This window comes from Chelonia mydas, chromosome 4 (assembly GCF_015237465.2).
Source record: "Chelonia mydas isolate rCheMyd1 chromosome 4, rCheMyd1.pri.v2, whole genome shotgun sequence".
NCBI lineage: Eukaryota > Metazoa > Chordata > Testudines > Cheloniidae > Chelonia > Chelonia mydas.
In genome coordinates this window covers 96,510,849-96,525,672 of record NC_057852.1, presented here as the reverse complement: position 1 = coordinate 96,525,672, position 14,824 = coordinate 96,510,849, and the positions used below count along the sequence as shown (strand labels likewise).

Below are 14,824 nucleotides of genomic sequence, written 5' to 3'. Positions count from 1 at the left end.
TGTTAGGCTGTTTTCACCACTATGTTTTCCATAAAGCCATAAATATATAAAAAGTATTTCAACAATAAAGTTACTAAGGCCAACATAAAAGGGCAATGGCAAAGGTAATGTTCATGAAGTGCAACATTTGCAAACTGGATACCATCAGATTAGGCCCAATTTATACACTGGGAGTGGTTGGGTCATTACAAAACCAAAACTTAATTTCCCCAATACTAATTTCTCCCGACTGTTACTCACACCTTCTTGTCAACTGTCTGTAATGGGCCACTCTCTTACCACTTCAAAAGTTATTTTTCCTCCCTTGGTATCCTGCCATTAATTGATTTATCTCCTTAGACTGACTCACACTTGGTAAAGCAACCCCCATCCTTCCAGTATTTTCACTCCATGCATCTGATGAAGTGGATTCTAACCCACGAAAGCTTATGCCCAAATAAATATGTTAGTCTCTAAGGTGCCACAAGGACTCCTTGTTATTTTAGTTAAACTTGTTACTGTCAGTTCATTTAATACTGTCAGCTTCATTTAATGCAAGTTAAACCTCAAGTCTGCAATTCTTTACCCTCATTTAGAAAAACTGTTTCTTCTCTTCCAAAGACAAGGTGTTGCTGACTTGTGTTACAGCAATAATACATAGAAATTATATATACATCACATGCCTGATTTAAGAAATAATACCAGACTTGATCTCATATCACGGGTAACAGTTTCAAAATAAAAGAAAAGAAGAATACCTAGCTCTTACATAGAACTTTTCACCAATAGATCTCAAAGTGTTTTACGAACAAGGTCAGTATCATTTCCGCATTTTACAAATGGGGAAACTGAGGCACAGAGAGATTAAATGACTTGCCCAACATCATCTAGCAAGGCAGTGGCAGAGCCAGGAATAGAACCCAGGTCTCCTGAGCACCAGTCTAATGCACTAGCCACATTACCTAAATAATTTAGGCGCTTAAGTGCCATTGACTATACTTAAACCACTACAGTGACACAGCTGCAGTGCTGCAGCTGTGCCACTGTAGCTCTTCGGTGTAAACTAGTGGTTTTCAACCTTTTTTCTTTTGCGGACCCCTAAAAATTTCAGATGGAGGTGCAGACCCCTTGGGAAATCTTATACACAGTCTGCAGATCCCCAGGGCTCCACGGACCACAGGCTGAAAACCACTGGAGTAGACATTAGTATGCCAACAGGAGGAGTTCTCCCATTGGTGTAGGTCAGTGGTTCTTAAACTGTGGGTTGGAACCCTAAAGTGGGTCGCGACCCCCTTTTAATGGGGTCACCAGGGCCGGTTTAGACTTGCTGGGGTCTGGGTCCGAAGCCCTAGGGCTTCAGTGCTAGGCGTTGGAGCTCAAGTTACAGGCTCCCTGCCTGGGGCTGAGGCCCTTGGCCTTTGGCTTTGCTCCCCCTCTCCCCGCCCCCAGGCAGCGGGGCTTGAGGCCCCCCACCCAGGGCAGTGGGGCTCAAGCTGGCTCAGACTTCAGTGTCCCCTTCTGGAATCATGAAGTAATTTTTGTTGTCAGAAGGGGTCATGGTGCAATGAAGTTTGAGAACCCCTGGCGTAGGTAATCCACCTCCCGAAGTGGCGGTAGCTGGGCCAACAGAAGAATTCTTCCATCAACGTAGCACTGCCTACAGCAGGGGGTCAGGTCGGTATAGCTACGTCTTTCCGGAGTGTGGATTTTTCACACCCCTGAGAGACGCAGCTATATTGATGTAAGTTCCTGACGTAGACCAGCCCTTAGGCTCCTAAGTCACCTAGGCACTTTTGAAAAATTTACCCTGAGGCTGTTTGTATTGTTTGGAGCAGAAGCACCTCTCTGTATCTCAATATTTTCTTTTCTCCATCTGAGCAAACTGATATTTGCAACTTTCCGGAAACAAATTTGAAAAATGTCTCCAGTAGGTATGAATTATGCCAAAATTTTATGGCCTGGTTTGCATTTAGGCCTCTTTACTCTTCTCCAGTAGTGTAAGGGAGCTTTAAAGTGGGCATCAATTACATTTTGTCAGCTCAGTATAAAAGATCCTTGGTGAAAGTGAAAATCAGGCCCTTAGAATAAATATTTTCCCATAGAATCTCAGAAAAATAAACGAGTCATTATGCTACTTGTAACAGGAGAAAGAGATAGAAAATATCTTTAGGCTTGTCTGCACAGTAAATTTTACCAGCATAATTATACCACTAGAACTATATGAATATAGCTCCCATGCGTACACTCTTATTCTGGAATAAAAATGCCGTTTTTTCTACTTAGATTATGTTGCTTTGGACATGGTATAAACTAAAATGAAAAAAGCCACTCTTATTTCAGAATAAGTTTCCACATAGGAAGTTATACCAGTATAACTACAGCAGTACAATTATACCAGTAAAATTCTGCCAGTACATTTCCCCATGTACACCAAGCCCTAACTGGCCTAGGGAGAGCGGTCAGCAAACTTCTAGGCTGTTCTATCAAGTCTCAGTTTTCATTGAAAATAAAAGGCTCTAGCATGTTATAGTTGTGAAGAAAACTTTCCCAACGTAACCCCTAAGGACTCGTCTACACTTAAAACAGGCTGCGTTGCTGCAGCGCTTCAGTGAAGACATTACTCATGCCAACAGAAGGGGTGCTCCCATCGGGGTAGATAATCCCCTTCACCGAGAGGTAGTAGCTAGGTTGACGGGAGAATTCTCCCATCCACCTAGCACTGTCTACACTGGTGGGTAGGTCGGTTTAACTGCATCGCTCAGAGGTATGGATTTTTAAGATCCCGAGCAACCTAGTTATATCGACCTAATTTCTAACCCAAACCCTGGTCTACACTACAAACTTATGTCAGTATAACTACATCATTCAGGGGAAAACTGACATCCCTAAGTGACTCAGTTATACCGAGCTAACCCTTGGTGTAGACACTGCTATATCAACGGGAGGGCTTCTCCTGTTGACCTAGCTATCATCTCTCGGGGAGGTGGAGTACCTACGCTGATGGTAGAAGCTCGCCCGTCAGCACAGATAGCGTCTTCACTAAGCACTACAGCAGCACAGCTGCACCGGGGCAGCCCTGTCAGTGTAGACAAGCCCTAAGTGTAACTTATACAGCACATTCTGCTTGAGTTTGCAGAGCTTGAAACACTGGGTAGGGTATGGGAAGGGGAATGCACTGGAGACATGGATTTACCATAACTGATGCTTGGAGGTGAAGCTGGTTCTTGTGGGGTAGGAGTTTTGGGGACAAACACCAGCAACCCATAAAAAGCAGAACAAGGAGAAGGAGCATGGGGGCACATAGAAGCACAAGGGGAAGTGGGGCAAATAACAGCACATGCAGGGATTTCCCTACACCTCCCCTAACTCCCCCATTGCCCCCCTCCAGCGGTCAAACCAACCAAGATGAAGAACATACCAGCATGCCATCTGAAGGTTCAAGTGGTGTATCTACATCCAAATAGCCTGAAGCACAAATACAGCTATCTACGGAAGAAACACTGTCTCCGTTGCATAAAGGCAGTTCCCGATGTTTGTCAGTCAAACATTTCCCATTCATTGAAGTTACAAAAGACGGCTACTGGTGCACCTCTTGCAAAAAAGCTTATGAAGAAGGAAAGCTTCCCACTGCTACAACTGGTAAAACTGGAGAGCTTGGTTTGCCAGAACAATCAGCAAAGCCAATACTGACAAACTATGTGAAAAGGCTGCAAAACACCAAACCTCTGGACTACATCAACATGCAGAAAGCCTTGTAAGCCAGTCATTGTCAAAGCCAGTTCTAGTACTTAATGAGGCTGTTAGGAATGCTGGAGACACCACACAGTTTATGAGAACAAATATGGCTGTCACATCATACTTTCTTTTTAAGGAAGAGATACCAGAAACTATGAACTGGAGACCAATGTTAACTGCATTGTCACTTGTTAACCCTGAAGTTGGACACTGGTTCTGAACAAGACTGGCAAATGATCACTATCTTTCTGCAAGAAACTCAACAGAGTGGTTAGAAGCATGTGGTGCAACAGTGAAAACTTCAGCAGTTGAAAAAGTGAAGAACTCTCTCACCATATTCAAAAACTGTGCATACGTGGCTGATGAATGCATCAATGCAAATGGGTGTCAAGTATTATGTCACTGCATACTTTATCTTGATGTCAGTGGTAAGCCAGGAGATGCATTTCTAGATGTTCAGGTTATAGAAACACATCGGTTGCATCTGTGACAACTCACATCTTAGAAGAGTTAAATGCTTGTAAACTGGACCTCAAACAGAAGGCTGTGCAGTTGCTGGAGATGCAAACTTCTCTGGAAGACATGGTACAACATGGAGTACAAGATTTTCTCAGAGAAAAGTGTAACCCCAACCTCTCCTATATACACTGCAAAGCCCATCTTAACTTCAGTACCCGGACAGATACTGGAGCAAATAATTAAAAAATCAATTTGCGAACACCTAGAAGATAACAAAGTGATAAGTAACAATGAGCATGGATTTGTCAAGAACAAAACATTTCAAAACAACTTAATAGCTTTCTTTGACAGGGTAAGAAGCCTCGTGGATGGAGAGGAAGTGGTAGACATGGTATATCTTTATTTTAGTAAGACTTTTGATACTGTCTCACATGACCTTCTCATAAACAAACTTAGGAAATACAACGTGGATGGAGCTACTATAAGGTGGATGCATAACTGGCTGGAAAACCGGTTCCCAGAGAGTAGTTATCAGTGGTTCACAATCAAGCTGGAAGTGCACGTAGAATGGGGTCCTGCAGGGATTGGTCCTGAGTCTGGTTCTGTTCAATATCTTGTGACAGGGTCGGGCCAGATGGCTACAGCAGAGTAATGGAAGGCAGATATATTAGCCCCAGGTTAAGTAGGTCCCTTTTCCCTGAGTAAGGTAAGAGGGAAGGTTCCAGAACAATCAGGAACCTTCTGGAGACAATTAAGACAGACAGGCTGATTAGAACACCTGCAGCCAATCAAGAAGCTGCTAGAATCAATTAAGGCAGGGTAATCAGGGCACCTGAGTTTAAAAAGGAGCTCACTTCAGTTTGTGGTGTGCATGTAAGGAGCTGGGAGCAAGAGGCGCTAGGAGCTGAGAGTGAGAACGCGGACTGTTGGAGGACTGAGGAGTACAAGCATTATCAGACACCAGGAGGAAGGTCCTATGGTGAGGATACAGGAGGTGTTGGGAGGAAGCCATGGGGAAGTAGCCCAGGGAGTTGTTGCTGTTACACATCTATTCCATGAGGGACTCTAAACAGCTGCATTCCACAGGGCCCTGGGCTGGAACCCGGAGTTGAGGGCGGGTCCAGGTTCCCCCCAAACCTCCCAACTCCTGGTCAGACACAGGAGGAGTTGACCTGGACTGTGGGTTCATGAAAACGGCCAAGCTGAGGGCTGCTGTGAAGCTCCAAGGTGAGCAAATCCGCCAATAAGAGCAAGACCCACCAAGGTAGAGGAGGAACTTTGTCATGATCTTCATCAATGATTTAGGTAATGGCATAGAGAGCACACTTATAAAATCTGCAGATGATACCAAGCTGGGAGAGGTTACAAGTGCTTTGGAGCAGTGGTTCTCAACCAGCAAGACAATTTGGAATACAGACTAGACTATGTACTTCTGAACGTGTGTGCATAGGTGCTGGAAGTAGGAGTGTGGCACACCCTCTGGTTTGAAGTGGTTTCCATCATATACAGGGTTTACAGTTTTGTTCAATGGCTTTCAGCAACCCCACTATAAATATTGTTCCAACACCTGTGTGTATGTGTGGTCACTATCCTTGCATGTATTCCTAGAGTCTCTAAATCTGAGACAAGTAGCAGAGGTGACTTTCACTCTCTTAAGCTTGAAACTGTAGCAACCAGAGCCAAACCCATGGTGGCGTAAGATAACATAACTAAATTTATCCTAAATAAAATAAAAGGCTACATATTTTAAATTTAGAAAAAAAAAATGAAAATATTTTTGAAACTAACCCACAAAAAATTGATTATGCAAAAGAGGTAATTCAGGAGAGTAGATTTCCTCATGCAGCTTTCTCCCAACAAAAGCAGCACAAGAGACGTCCTGTGCTGACTTTCAGTTCAGCAAGCTCAGTAATAGCAGTGGTAAACAGCGGCAGCAAGCTCATGTGGGGAGCACGAAACATTTTATTTCCTGTAGGTTGATAAAGATGCCTTGCACTGATTTTAATCAGGGTTATTGCCCTTTTAAATTCCAAATGAGTATAGATTAAATTCCAAATGAATATAGAGTATAGTATAAAATTTAAAACCGCTCTTGGAATCCAAACCTTGCCCAAATAAATTGAAATACATTTCAATTCACCTTTACACTAAAATTTAAGAGATGCAGATGTGTGTGTCTATTTGTACTTCAAGAATTTGTATTTTAAGCATATTTGGGTAATTCTACATTTGTTACTATTAGGCTCTAGAGAAGCTATTTGTAATTTAAGATGATTATAAGATTCCTTTTATACAAAACTTTTCACTAGTCTCCTCAAACTATCAATACTATATTTATGAAATAATTCAACGTATCTTGTAAATGGATTAATTATCATCTCTGCATGTACAGAATAAAAAGACTGAAGGTTTCCACATAGCACAAATATTACCCCTTGTAGATTTTATTCATTTATAGAAAGGGATATATTTATTTACAAGCAACACAAAAGCCATGAAAATCAAGCTAACGGTTGGACTTTGCCCTTAAAAGTACGTTAAGTAAAAAATCATACAGTTAAAAATTCTTCCCTTAGTTACACCCAGTGTAGATCTGGAGTAACCACATCAACATCAATGCAGTTATACTCATTTACACCAATAAGAAGAAGAGAATTTGAGCCCATATTTTTAAAAGACATTGTTTTATCTGCTACTAACACCTTAATTTATTAAAACGGAAAGTTTTAGATATCAAATGCCAATCACTATTGCTGTTTCTTTATTGTGTGCACTTACCACAGACCAGACAATGAAAATATACTTCTATGTCAATAGCTGAGTTATGTCTAAAGTAGAGCTGGACCACAATTTTTTTCCATGAAAAAATGCATTTTGGGGGCCCAAAATTATTCTGAATAGTTTCAATTTGCAATTTTTTTTTTGAAAGAGTTGAAATGTTTCATTTCAAATTTTAATTTTAAAATGTTTCATTTTGACTTTATTTGAAATGGCAGTTCAATTTCAAATTTGTCTAATTAAAAAACAAACCAGCAAATCATCTGAGAAACATCCAAAACAGATTAATTGAAATGAAAAACTCAATTTTCGTGTGTGTGGTGTTTGTTTCGAGTTGATTGAAAATGTTTTGGTTGATTCAAAATGAACTGAAAAAAACAAAACAAAAAATCATAATATGGAACTGACTCAAAATGTTTCTGTCTATTCAAAATGTTTTTGAGATTGGATGACAAAACTTTGAAAAAATTCATTTTGTTTTGAATCAAAACAGACTCCTCCCCCCATTTGGCCCTCAAAATTAGAAAAAAAAATTCACTCAGCTCTGTTTATTACCTTGATAGCTAAGCTCCAAAAAATCACACCATACAAGTTTTTGGCATAACTGGAAAGAGAAGATAGATCTCCTGGCTCACAATTCTGTGCTTTCATAACAAGACTATCCTTCCCCAAAAGGTGTGGATGAAGGAAAGGGGAAATTGGGATCCATGCAAAGAGAGATGGGTATATCAGGACCTGTAGAGCTTGTCATTGTCTTCTTTAAAACCCTGGATGGAACCAACAATTTTTTTTAAAAAGGAAGGGCATAGCTGCCATGAAGTCTAGCTAGAAAGACTGTTCTGAAATTTTAGCTCTGATAATGTTTGCAAAATGACAAAGTAATCATTTTTCATCAAACACTGTTTCCTAAAAAGAGAGATTCTGACTGCCTCCCAAACCACTAACAAGCTTGAAAAATGGTCAGAGATTGTTTTCCCTTAGGTCAAATGATTCAGCAACAAGAAAAACAGCACCATCCTATAAAAGTGATCTGTCAGGTCTCTGTGTTACACAAACTTCACTTTTCATATCTCAAAGCGTTAGAGAATCACCTTTGAAAGTACTGTGTTTCAAACAGCAGCCTTGCTAGGCTGCCAGCAATTAACCTTTGCTTGTGGACAGTTCAGTTCAGGCACTGGGAAGAGTGCCTAGGGCAGAGGTGGGCAAACTACAGCCCACGGGCCACATCTGACCTGCAGGACCGTCCTACCCAGCCTGTGAGCTCCCGGTCGGGGAGGCTAGCCCCCCGGGCCCTCCCCCGCAGCCTCAGCTCACCATGCTGCCAGTGCTCTGGGCGGCGGGGCTGCAAGCTCCTGCCGGGCAGCGCGGCTGGGAGAGCTGCCAGGTGTAGTGTATTAAATTGCTCCCCGTAGGAATGTGCTACTTACAGAGCACCAGGACTGGCAGCTGTAAGTGGTACACCATAAGTAGCACATTCCTATGGGGAGCAATTTAATACGCTACACCCAGGTAGGGAAGGCTGAGCCTCCCCAAACAGCCTGGCCCCCGCCCCTTATCCACCCTCTCCCACTTCCCGCCCTGAGTGCCCCCCTCAGAATCCCCGACCCATCCAACCCCCCCTGCTCCTTGTCCCCTGACTGCCCCCTCCCGGGACCCCACTGCCCCCCACGGGACCCCACCACCATCCAATCCCCCCCTGGTTCCTGTCCTCTGACTGTCCTGACCCTTATCCACACCCCCGACCACTGACAGGCCTCCCACGCCTATCCAACTGCCCTCTGCTCCCTGACCGCCCCCTGGGACCCCCTGCCCCTTATCCAACCCCCCAGCTTCCCACCCCCTTACCTGCCACTCAGAGCACCAGGACTGGCAGCTGTAAGTAGTACACTGTAGGTAGCACATTCCTATGGCAAGCAATTTAATACACTACACCAGCCCTCCATACAGTTTCGGAACCCCGATGTGGCCCTCAGCCAAAAAGTTTGCCCACCCCTGGCCTAAGGGCTAGAGTGAAGGAGTTGGGGATTAGAAGGATTTCTGCTTGAGGTGAGAGATTGGAATCAGACAGGCGATCTACTCAGACCAAACTCCTATGGCCCAGAGAAGAGCTGCATAGGAGGTCTGTCATACTGCCGTTCCTCTCTAGCCCTGCTTTTAGAGTCAGCTGGAGGCTGGAAAACATGGAAGGAAAGGAATGCTATTCAAGAGGAGCACGAGGGAAACAGCAACCAGAGGGAAACTGTGCTTCAATCTCCTATGTCTTGTGAGAGTGGAAGCCCAACTCCTCTCTCATTATCATGACTCAATTAAGAAAGCCCACTCCACCCACATCATGATTCCCTAAATTCGTCCCCTGCCACCCATCACCATTCTGTTCAGTTCCATTCCTCCCTGCCATCCCCACATCCCAGTTCAAACCCATGGCCACCACTTAGTGGTTCAACTCCCTTCTCCACCCACATCTGTGCTCACTCCCTCAAACCCCACATACGTGATAACCCCTACTTCTCACAGCCCCAGTTTCCCCAAGGCTTCCCTCATAACCCTGATCCTTTCACCCCATACCACTGTGCACAGGCTAACTCCCTTCTCATGTCACATAGCTTGCCACGCAGTCTGCAATGTCCCACACCATGTCTCCTCAGAGCCCCACTGTGACAGATCAGTATGTGTTTGTATGTCTATATCAATCTGCAACAACATTCTGGTACTTCAATGTTATTTTTGACTGGAAACTGTGCTGTGGCTTCCATCCTGAGCTGGGACACTCAGGAGGTGTTCGTAGAAATCCTTACCCCTAGCAGAGGGGCTCACAATGGGAAAGCCATCAAAATCCCTCAACCTCAATGATGCTCCATTCAAATGGGTCCACCCAGAACAATGGGCCGGCTCCAGTCCAGGGGAACTAGTTTTCCCAGTTTAGACCTAGGGGAGGAAAGGAGGAAGGCTGGAGTTGAGCAACTGATCACTTGACTGACAGGGCTTTTGAAGCTGCTTGGGGGAGTGACCTGATAAGAGGGGATCAGAACTTTATTTAAGGGTCAGTCCTTCTTGAGTCTGGGCTGTCTCACCAGCCAGCCATTGGCTAACAGGAGAGCTGAACAGGAAGAGTAGGGTGTAAAAAGGTCCTGGGATCTTGAAGGACATTAACTCAAACGGCTCTCGGAGTGATGATTGAAGGAGGTAGTTTTACGTACTGGTGTTTATTTTTTCTAGTTCTGTAACTCTTGTACTTTGCCTATGAATAACTTGTGTATGCGTTAGCGATTCCTTTGCAAAGTCTGTGCTCTCTTGTTTTAACCATCACAAGGTCCTTGAAAGGTTAAACAGTAAACGCAAGCACCCGTGAGTGTGGAGCTCTGGGAATGAAATTCTTGAACTACTGTGGAGATGAGGGTCAACAGTGGCCTTGGGCCTATGGCAGCTGAACTATGGGTTCTACATCCCAAGAAAGGATACTAGACAGGTGGTCTGTACCCCAGGAGTGTGCCTTAAAAGCAAGACTTAGAGACTGGGTCTGGATGCTGCTCAGACTCAGTAGGCTTAAAAGCCCCTGGGATTCAAAGGCTTGGTCAATATAGCAGTCTGGTGCCCAGCCACAAAGGGGAGCTCAGCCAGGGCTGTAACACTCCTCCGTATCCCCTCCAACTTCAGGTATCATCTCTGTATTACCTTCAAAACTAGATATTATTTTTCTGAAGAGTTTGTGTCATCTCTAATAGGCTATTTTAACAGATGTGTTTACAAAGACGGGACAGCTACCCTTCCTGAAATAATAAGTGTAACTTACCTCTGGTCTGGATTTAACCTCTAGAAGCCTGGGGCCAAACTAAACTAAATCAATCTCCAAAACTAGAATCTCAGGCGATGATAGCAGGTGTACCAGGAGATGCAACAGTTAAAGTACCACCTGAATGGCTAGTGAAATATTTCATCTCAATGTTTCAAAGCGAAACTATTATAAACGAAATAGTCTGCAAAGGCTCTGTACAGTAAAGAAGAAGTTATACTGTTTTACACCTTGGTGGCCTGAGGAATCAACAGATATACATGGGAACTGACAGCAGTCATCTGAAGTTAGGGACTGTCACACAGGAGATATCACACTACCTCCTGGGAAGATAATTTCATGTACAATGTAATATAACAAGCCTGCGGGCTGAGAGATTAGCATTACCCAGGCTGTTCAAGCTACTTATCAGTCTTCCAATCACATTAAAGGTGCGGGTGACAAACTTTAAAGAGTCTTTAAACTTTTTACTGAAAAGATTCCTTAATGAGAGATAAATTAATGGACGTCAGCTAAAATAAGCTAGATACCCATGAACTGCTTGTCAGCAGAGAAGACACAGAAGGAAGAAGCAAATATTTAACTCAAACAGAGAAAAAATGAATTAGTAAGACACAAAAAGCTTCATCTAAACTGGAAGACTTTAGCAATAGTACATAACTTTGAAATGACCTAAATTTTTTCAGGTTATGCTCCAGCAGTTTATTAATTTGAGGGTTTCTAGCACTTAAACTATGTCTGGGGCCCTGGACAGTGTGAATAAAAGAAAGTTGGAGACCTGGTGCAATAAGCCAAAGTTGAACAAGCCAGCCAGTGCATCATTTTTAAAGGTTCAGAAATTACCTTTGCAGTTTGAACAAATCAACAGAGGTAATGCGGGTTATATAATTTGGGTATATAAATATCAGAAACATAGTGATAAGAATGCTTCAGTGCCCATTCTAAAGACTAGTTTGGAATTTACAAACGGTTTCAAAATAATGGGAGACAACTTAGCGCCTTTCAAAAGTGTAATAAAAATATGACAGATAACGAGACCAATCACATACATACATGAGCTGCTTGGACGATAGTGAGCCCCTGGGTACCGCCTGCCCATAGTGCCAGTCAGCACATTACCAGACGCTGTCAGCGGTTTTCAAAGTACACGATCGAAATATTTAACTGTGGGGGAAGAAAAGAACAAAACAAAACAAAAGTGAAGATTTAGTACAATGGCTGTATCGTTTTCATTAAAATGCTAAAGACCTCCACAAATTTAGGGTAACTATGTTTATAAATTATGTATAGTCATGTTGTCAGCAGAGATGACAGACTGCAAATTTATCATTAGTGCTCAGTCTCCATTAATAAGCATACATAAATTTTAAGGCAAACATCAATCTCACACGGCACCTTTTCACTGTAGCTTATTTTGATTGATGTCACAGACAGCGTAACCTAAGTTTCACAAGAGTTTTGCGCACTTTGTTTAAAACTAGTGATGCAGTTACGGTTAGTGACAATGATATCTTAATTCTGATAGAGCAATTTCTGAACAATAATAAAACTTTGCATTTAATTTCAAATTAGTTGAATATTTCAATAAAATTATGGAGTCTGCATTGGAATACAGCAGTTCTCTAAAAGATCAGAAAGAAGTTAGTCAAGCAGGAAAAGCAAAGCACAGATAAACGTTCATTTTGGAAAACAGAAATCTTGCCTCCAATACTGCTGAGTCAAATGTTGCTAAAACTGACAAGTATTAACGTAAAACCTTTCAGTCTACAAATATCAGGGGTTCTGGAACAATTTGTATAGTGGGGGTGCTGAGAGCCGTTAAACCAAACTGTAAATCTTCTACATAATGGAAACCACTTCAAGACAGTGGGTGCGGTAGCACACCCAGTTCTAGCACCTATGACAAATAAACCTCCCACAATAAATAAGAAGCCCCATTGCTTTGATCCTTAGCTCAAGATTTCCAGCTCCTCCTCCATCTGTAGATTCTCCTCTGTCTGTCTGCATGTTCATCTCCCAAGATATCTGTTAATAACCACCTTCTCACAACTGTGTAATTTAAAATAAAAAAAAAAAAAAAACCCCAACAAAAAAACCTCTTTTTCCCCCTAAACTGTAGAACAGAATCCTGTTTTTCCCCCCTAATATGTCAGGAAAGCTTTTGCTGCTTCAGGATGAAGCTACATGCACTTACTGATTTCCAAAGGATACCTTAAGAGGCAGCTTTGTTTAATGTATAGGGCACAGGACTAGGGCTGGGGAACCACTTTCACAAATCTCCACGCATGTCAGCTCCCTAAGGAAACTTAATATCAATTACTTCCTGAATTAGATGAGCTTCCTTTGCTGAAGGTGACTATCACAGTTCAGGGCAACTCTATCTCCTCTCTATGGTCCCTTGACAACTTGAGGGCACGTAACTTTAGGCTCCTGACTCCTCAGCAGTCACCTCTTTTGGGTGGAGACTCATGTCTCTCTCCCTTCCTGAACAGGGTTTTTCCAGACTGCACAGTTTCCTGTCTACATTGTGATATCCCCAGCAAGCCAGACTGCCTAAACAGGCCAGCTTCTGCACTTTGTTCTCTCTCCTCAGAGGTTATGAACAGCATAATTGCCTATAGTTATAAGTTACCCCACAGCTTTTTCTGAACAAGCAAATTTATTCCTGAAGTGACAACATTACAGAGAGAACAAATTAAAACAATAAAAAAAGGACACATACGAATAAGCTTACCAGAGACCACCCCCCAACTCCAGAAGGGATTCTGGTAGGAGCCAGTCCTTCAAACATCACAAAGGGGTTTTTCTGTTGGTTACAAGTTCATAACAGCTTTTGCTCAGAACAAGCACACACACTAGGCAGATCAGCTTTTTTCTTTATATAGCCTTTCCTTTGATCTTCAGATCCTGTAAACAGGTGATCAACAGACAATGGCCCCCTTCTCAGAGCATAGCTTCAAAAGGCTGGGTTGCATAAGGGGAAGGGAGGGCAGGAGTTTACATTCACCTCCCCCTAGATATTTCCCTGGAAATCTCCTTCACAGGTATTGTCCAAAACATAGTTGTTGTCTGCCACATAGTGCCTGCGGGAGGGGGCAGCGTGCAGAGCCTCCCTGGTCGCCCCTTCGCCTAGGAGCCAGACATGCCAGCCTGTTCCTGGGAGCCGCACAGAGCCGGGTAGGAAGCCTGCCAGCCCCATGCCAACTGGACTTTTAGACACGTGGTAACCCTATCTACATGACGGCAAGAAAGAGTAAACCTTACTCATTTATTTTTATATAATCTACCCCCAAAGAAAATTATTTTTATAACTATTCTTCAGCATGTTCTGCACCATAACGTAGTTTCCTCAACAAAAAACTCCTTCCATGTGCTTCAAAGATTTCTATGGCTTAACTGAACCAGCCGATTAATTCAAAAATTGATTCGCAATACAAGTCTTGAATTTCCCCCCATTACATCTGTAGACTTTATAAATGTTAGAAATAAAATCTCAGAGAGACATTTAAAAACTACACAGACGTCACACAGCAGCCCATTGTATCAACTGTCAGAAGCAGCATAAGAGGGATGACAAAAGTAACCCTCTAATGGATGCCACCAGAGATGATGCATTAAAACATGTGGTTTGAAGCCTTTTATAATTTAATTGATGGTTTTGACATAACAGTTTGTGAATGGAAAAAACAGAATTCTTCTTCCTTTCCTAATCCATTAATAATTCTTTCCCCTTCCTCAAAGGCGCAGCGTGCTGGTCTTTGGTAAGAAAAATACCCCACTCATGAAATGCCCACAGGTGATTATAACTGAATACAAGAGATTGTAATAGTCAACAGCTCTGCAAGGATTATTCTTTTTACTTTATACTTAATAAAGTTATCTGGATACAGATGATTCTCTCCCCACCCCCACCGTCATTATTTACAATTCCTTTCGATGCCTTTAAAAAGAAACTTGCAGGGGCTTTGCGTAACGAATTGAAAACTGCAGTGTTTCTTTAGCTTTTATGAATAGATCCTTGTCCTATTCAGGAAAGCTGTAACTTTCTAAAACAATGCTACCTACTAAATCATAACAAATATC

At 42.6% G+C, this 14,824-nt stretch overlaps 1 protein-coding gene across 23 annotated transcripts in view; it reads right to left on the bottom strand.

Annotated features, from left to right (window-relative positions):
* Positions 1-14,824, bottom strand: part of APBB2 (amyloid beta precursor protein binding family B member 2) — a 328,434-nt gene that overhangs the window by 185,117 nt on the left and 128,493 nt on the right. For 18 of the 23 annotated variants that reach the window (XM_037897880.2, XM_037897878.2, XM_043544465.1 and 15 more), the window contains one exon: positions 11,795-11,905. In XM_037897880.2, coding sequence (XP_037753808.1) covers positions 11,795-11,840 — 46 coding nt within the window. In that variant the 5' untranslated portion in view covers positions 11,841-11,905. Of the gene's footprint in view, positions 1-11,790; positions 11,906-14,824 lie in introns of those variants that run through there. The other 5 variants (XM_043544470.1, XM_043544475.1, XM_043544476.1 and 2 more) reach the window with 1 other exon arrangement.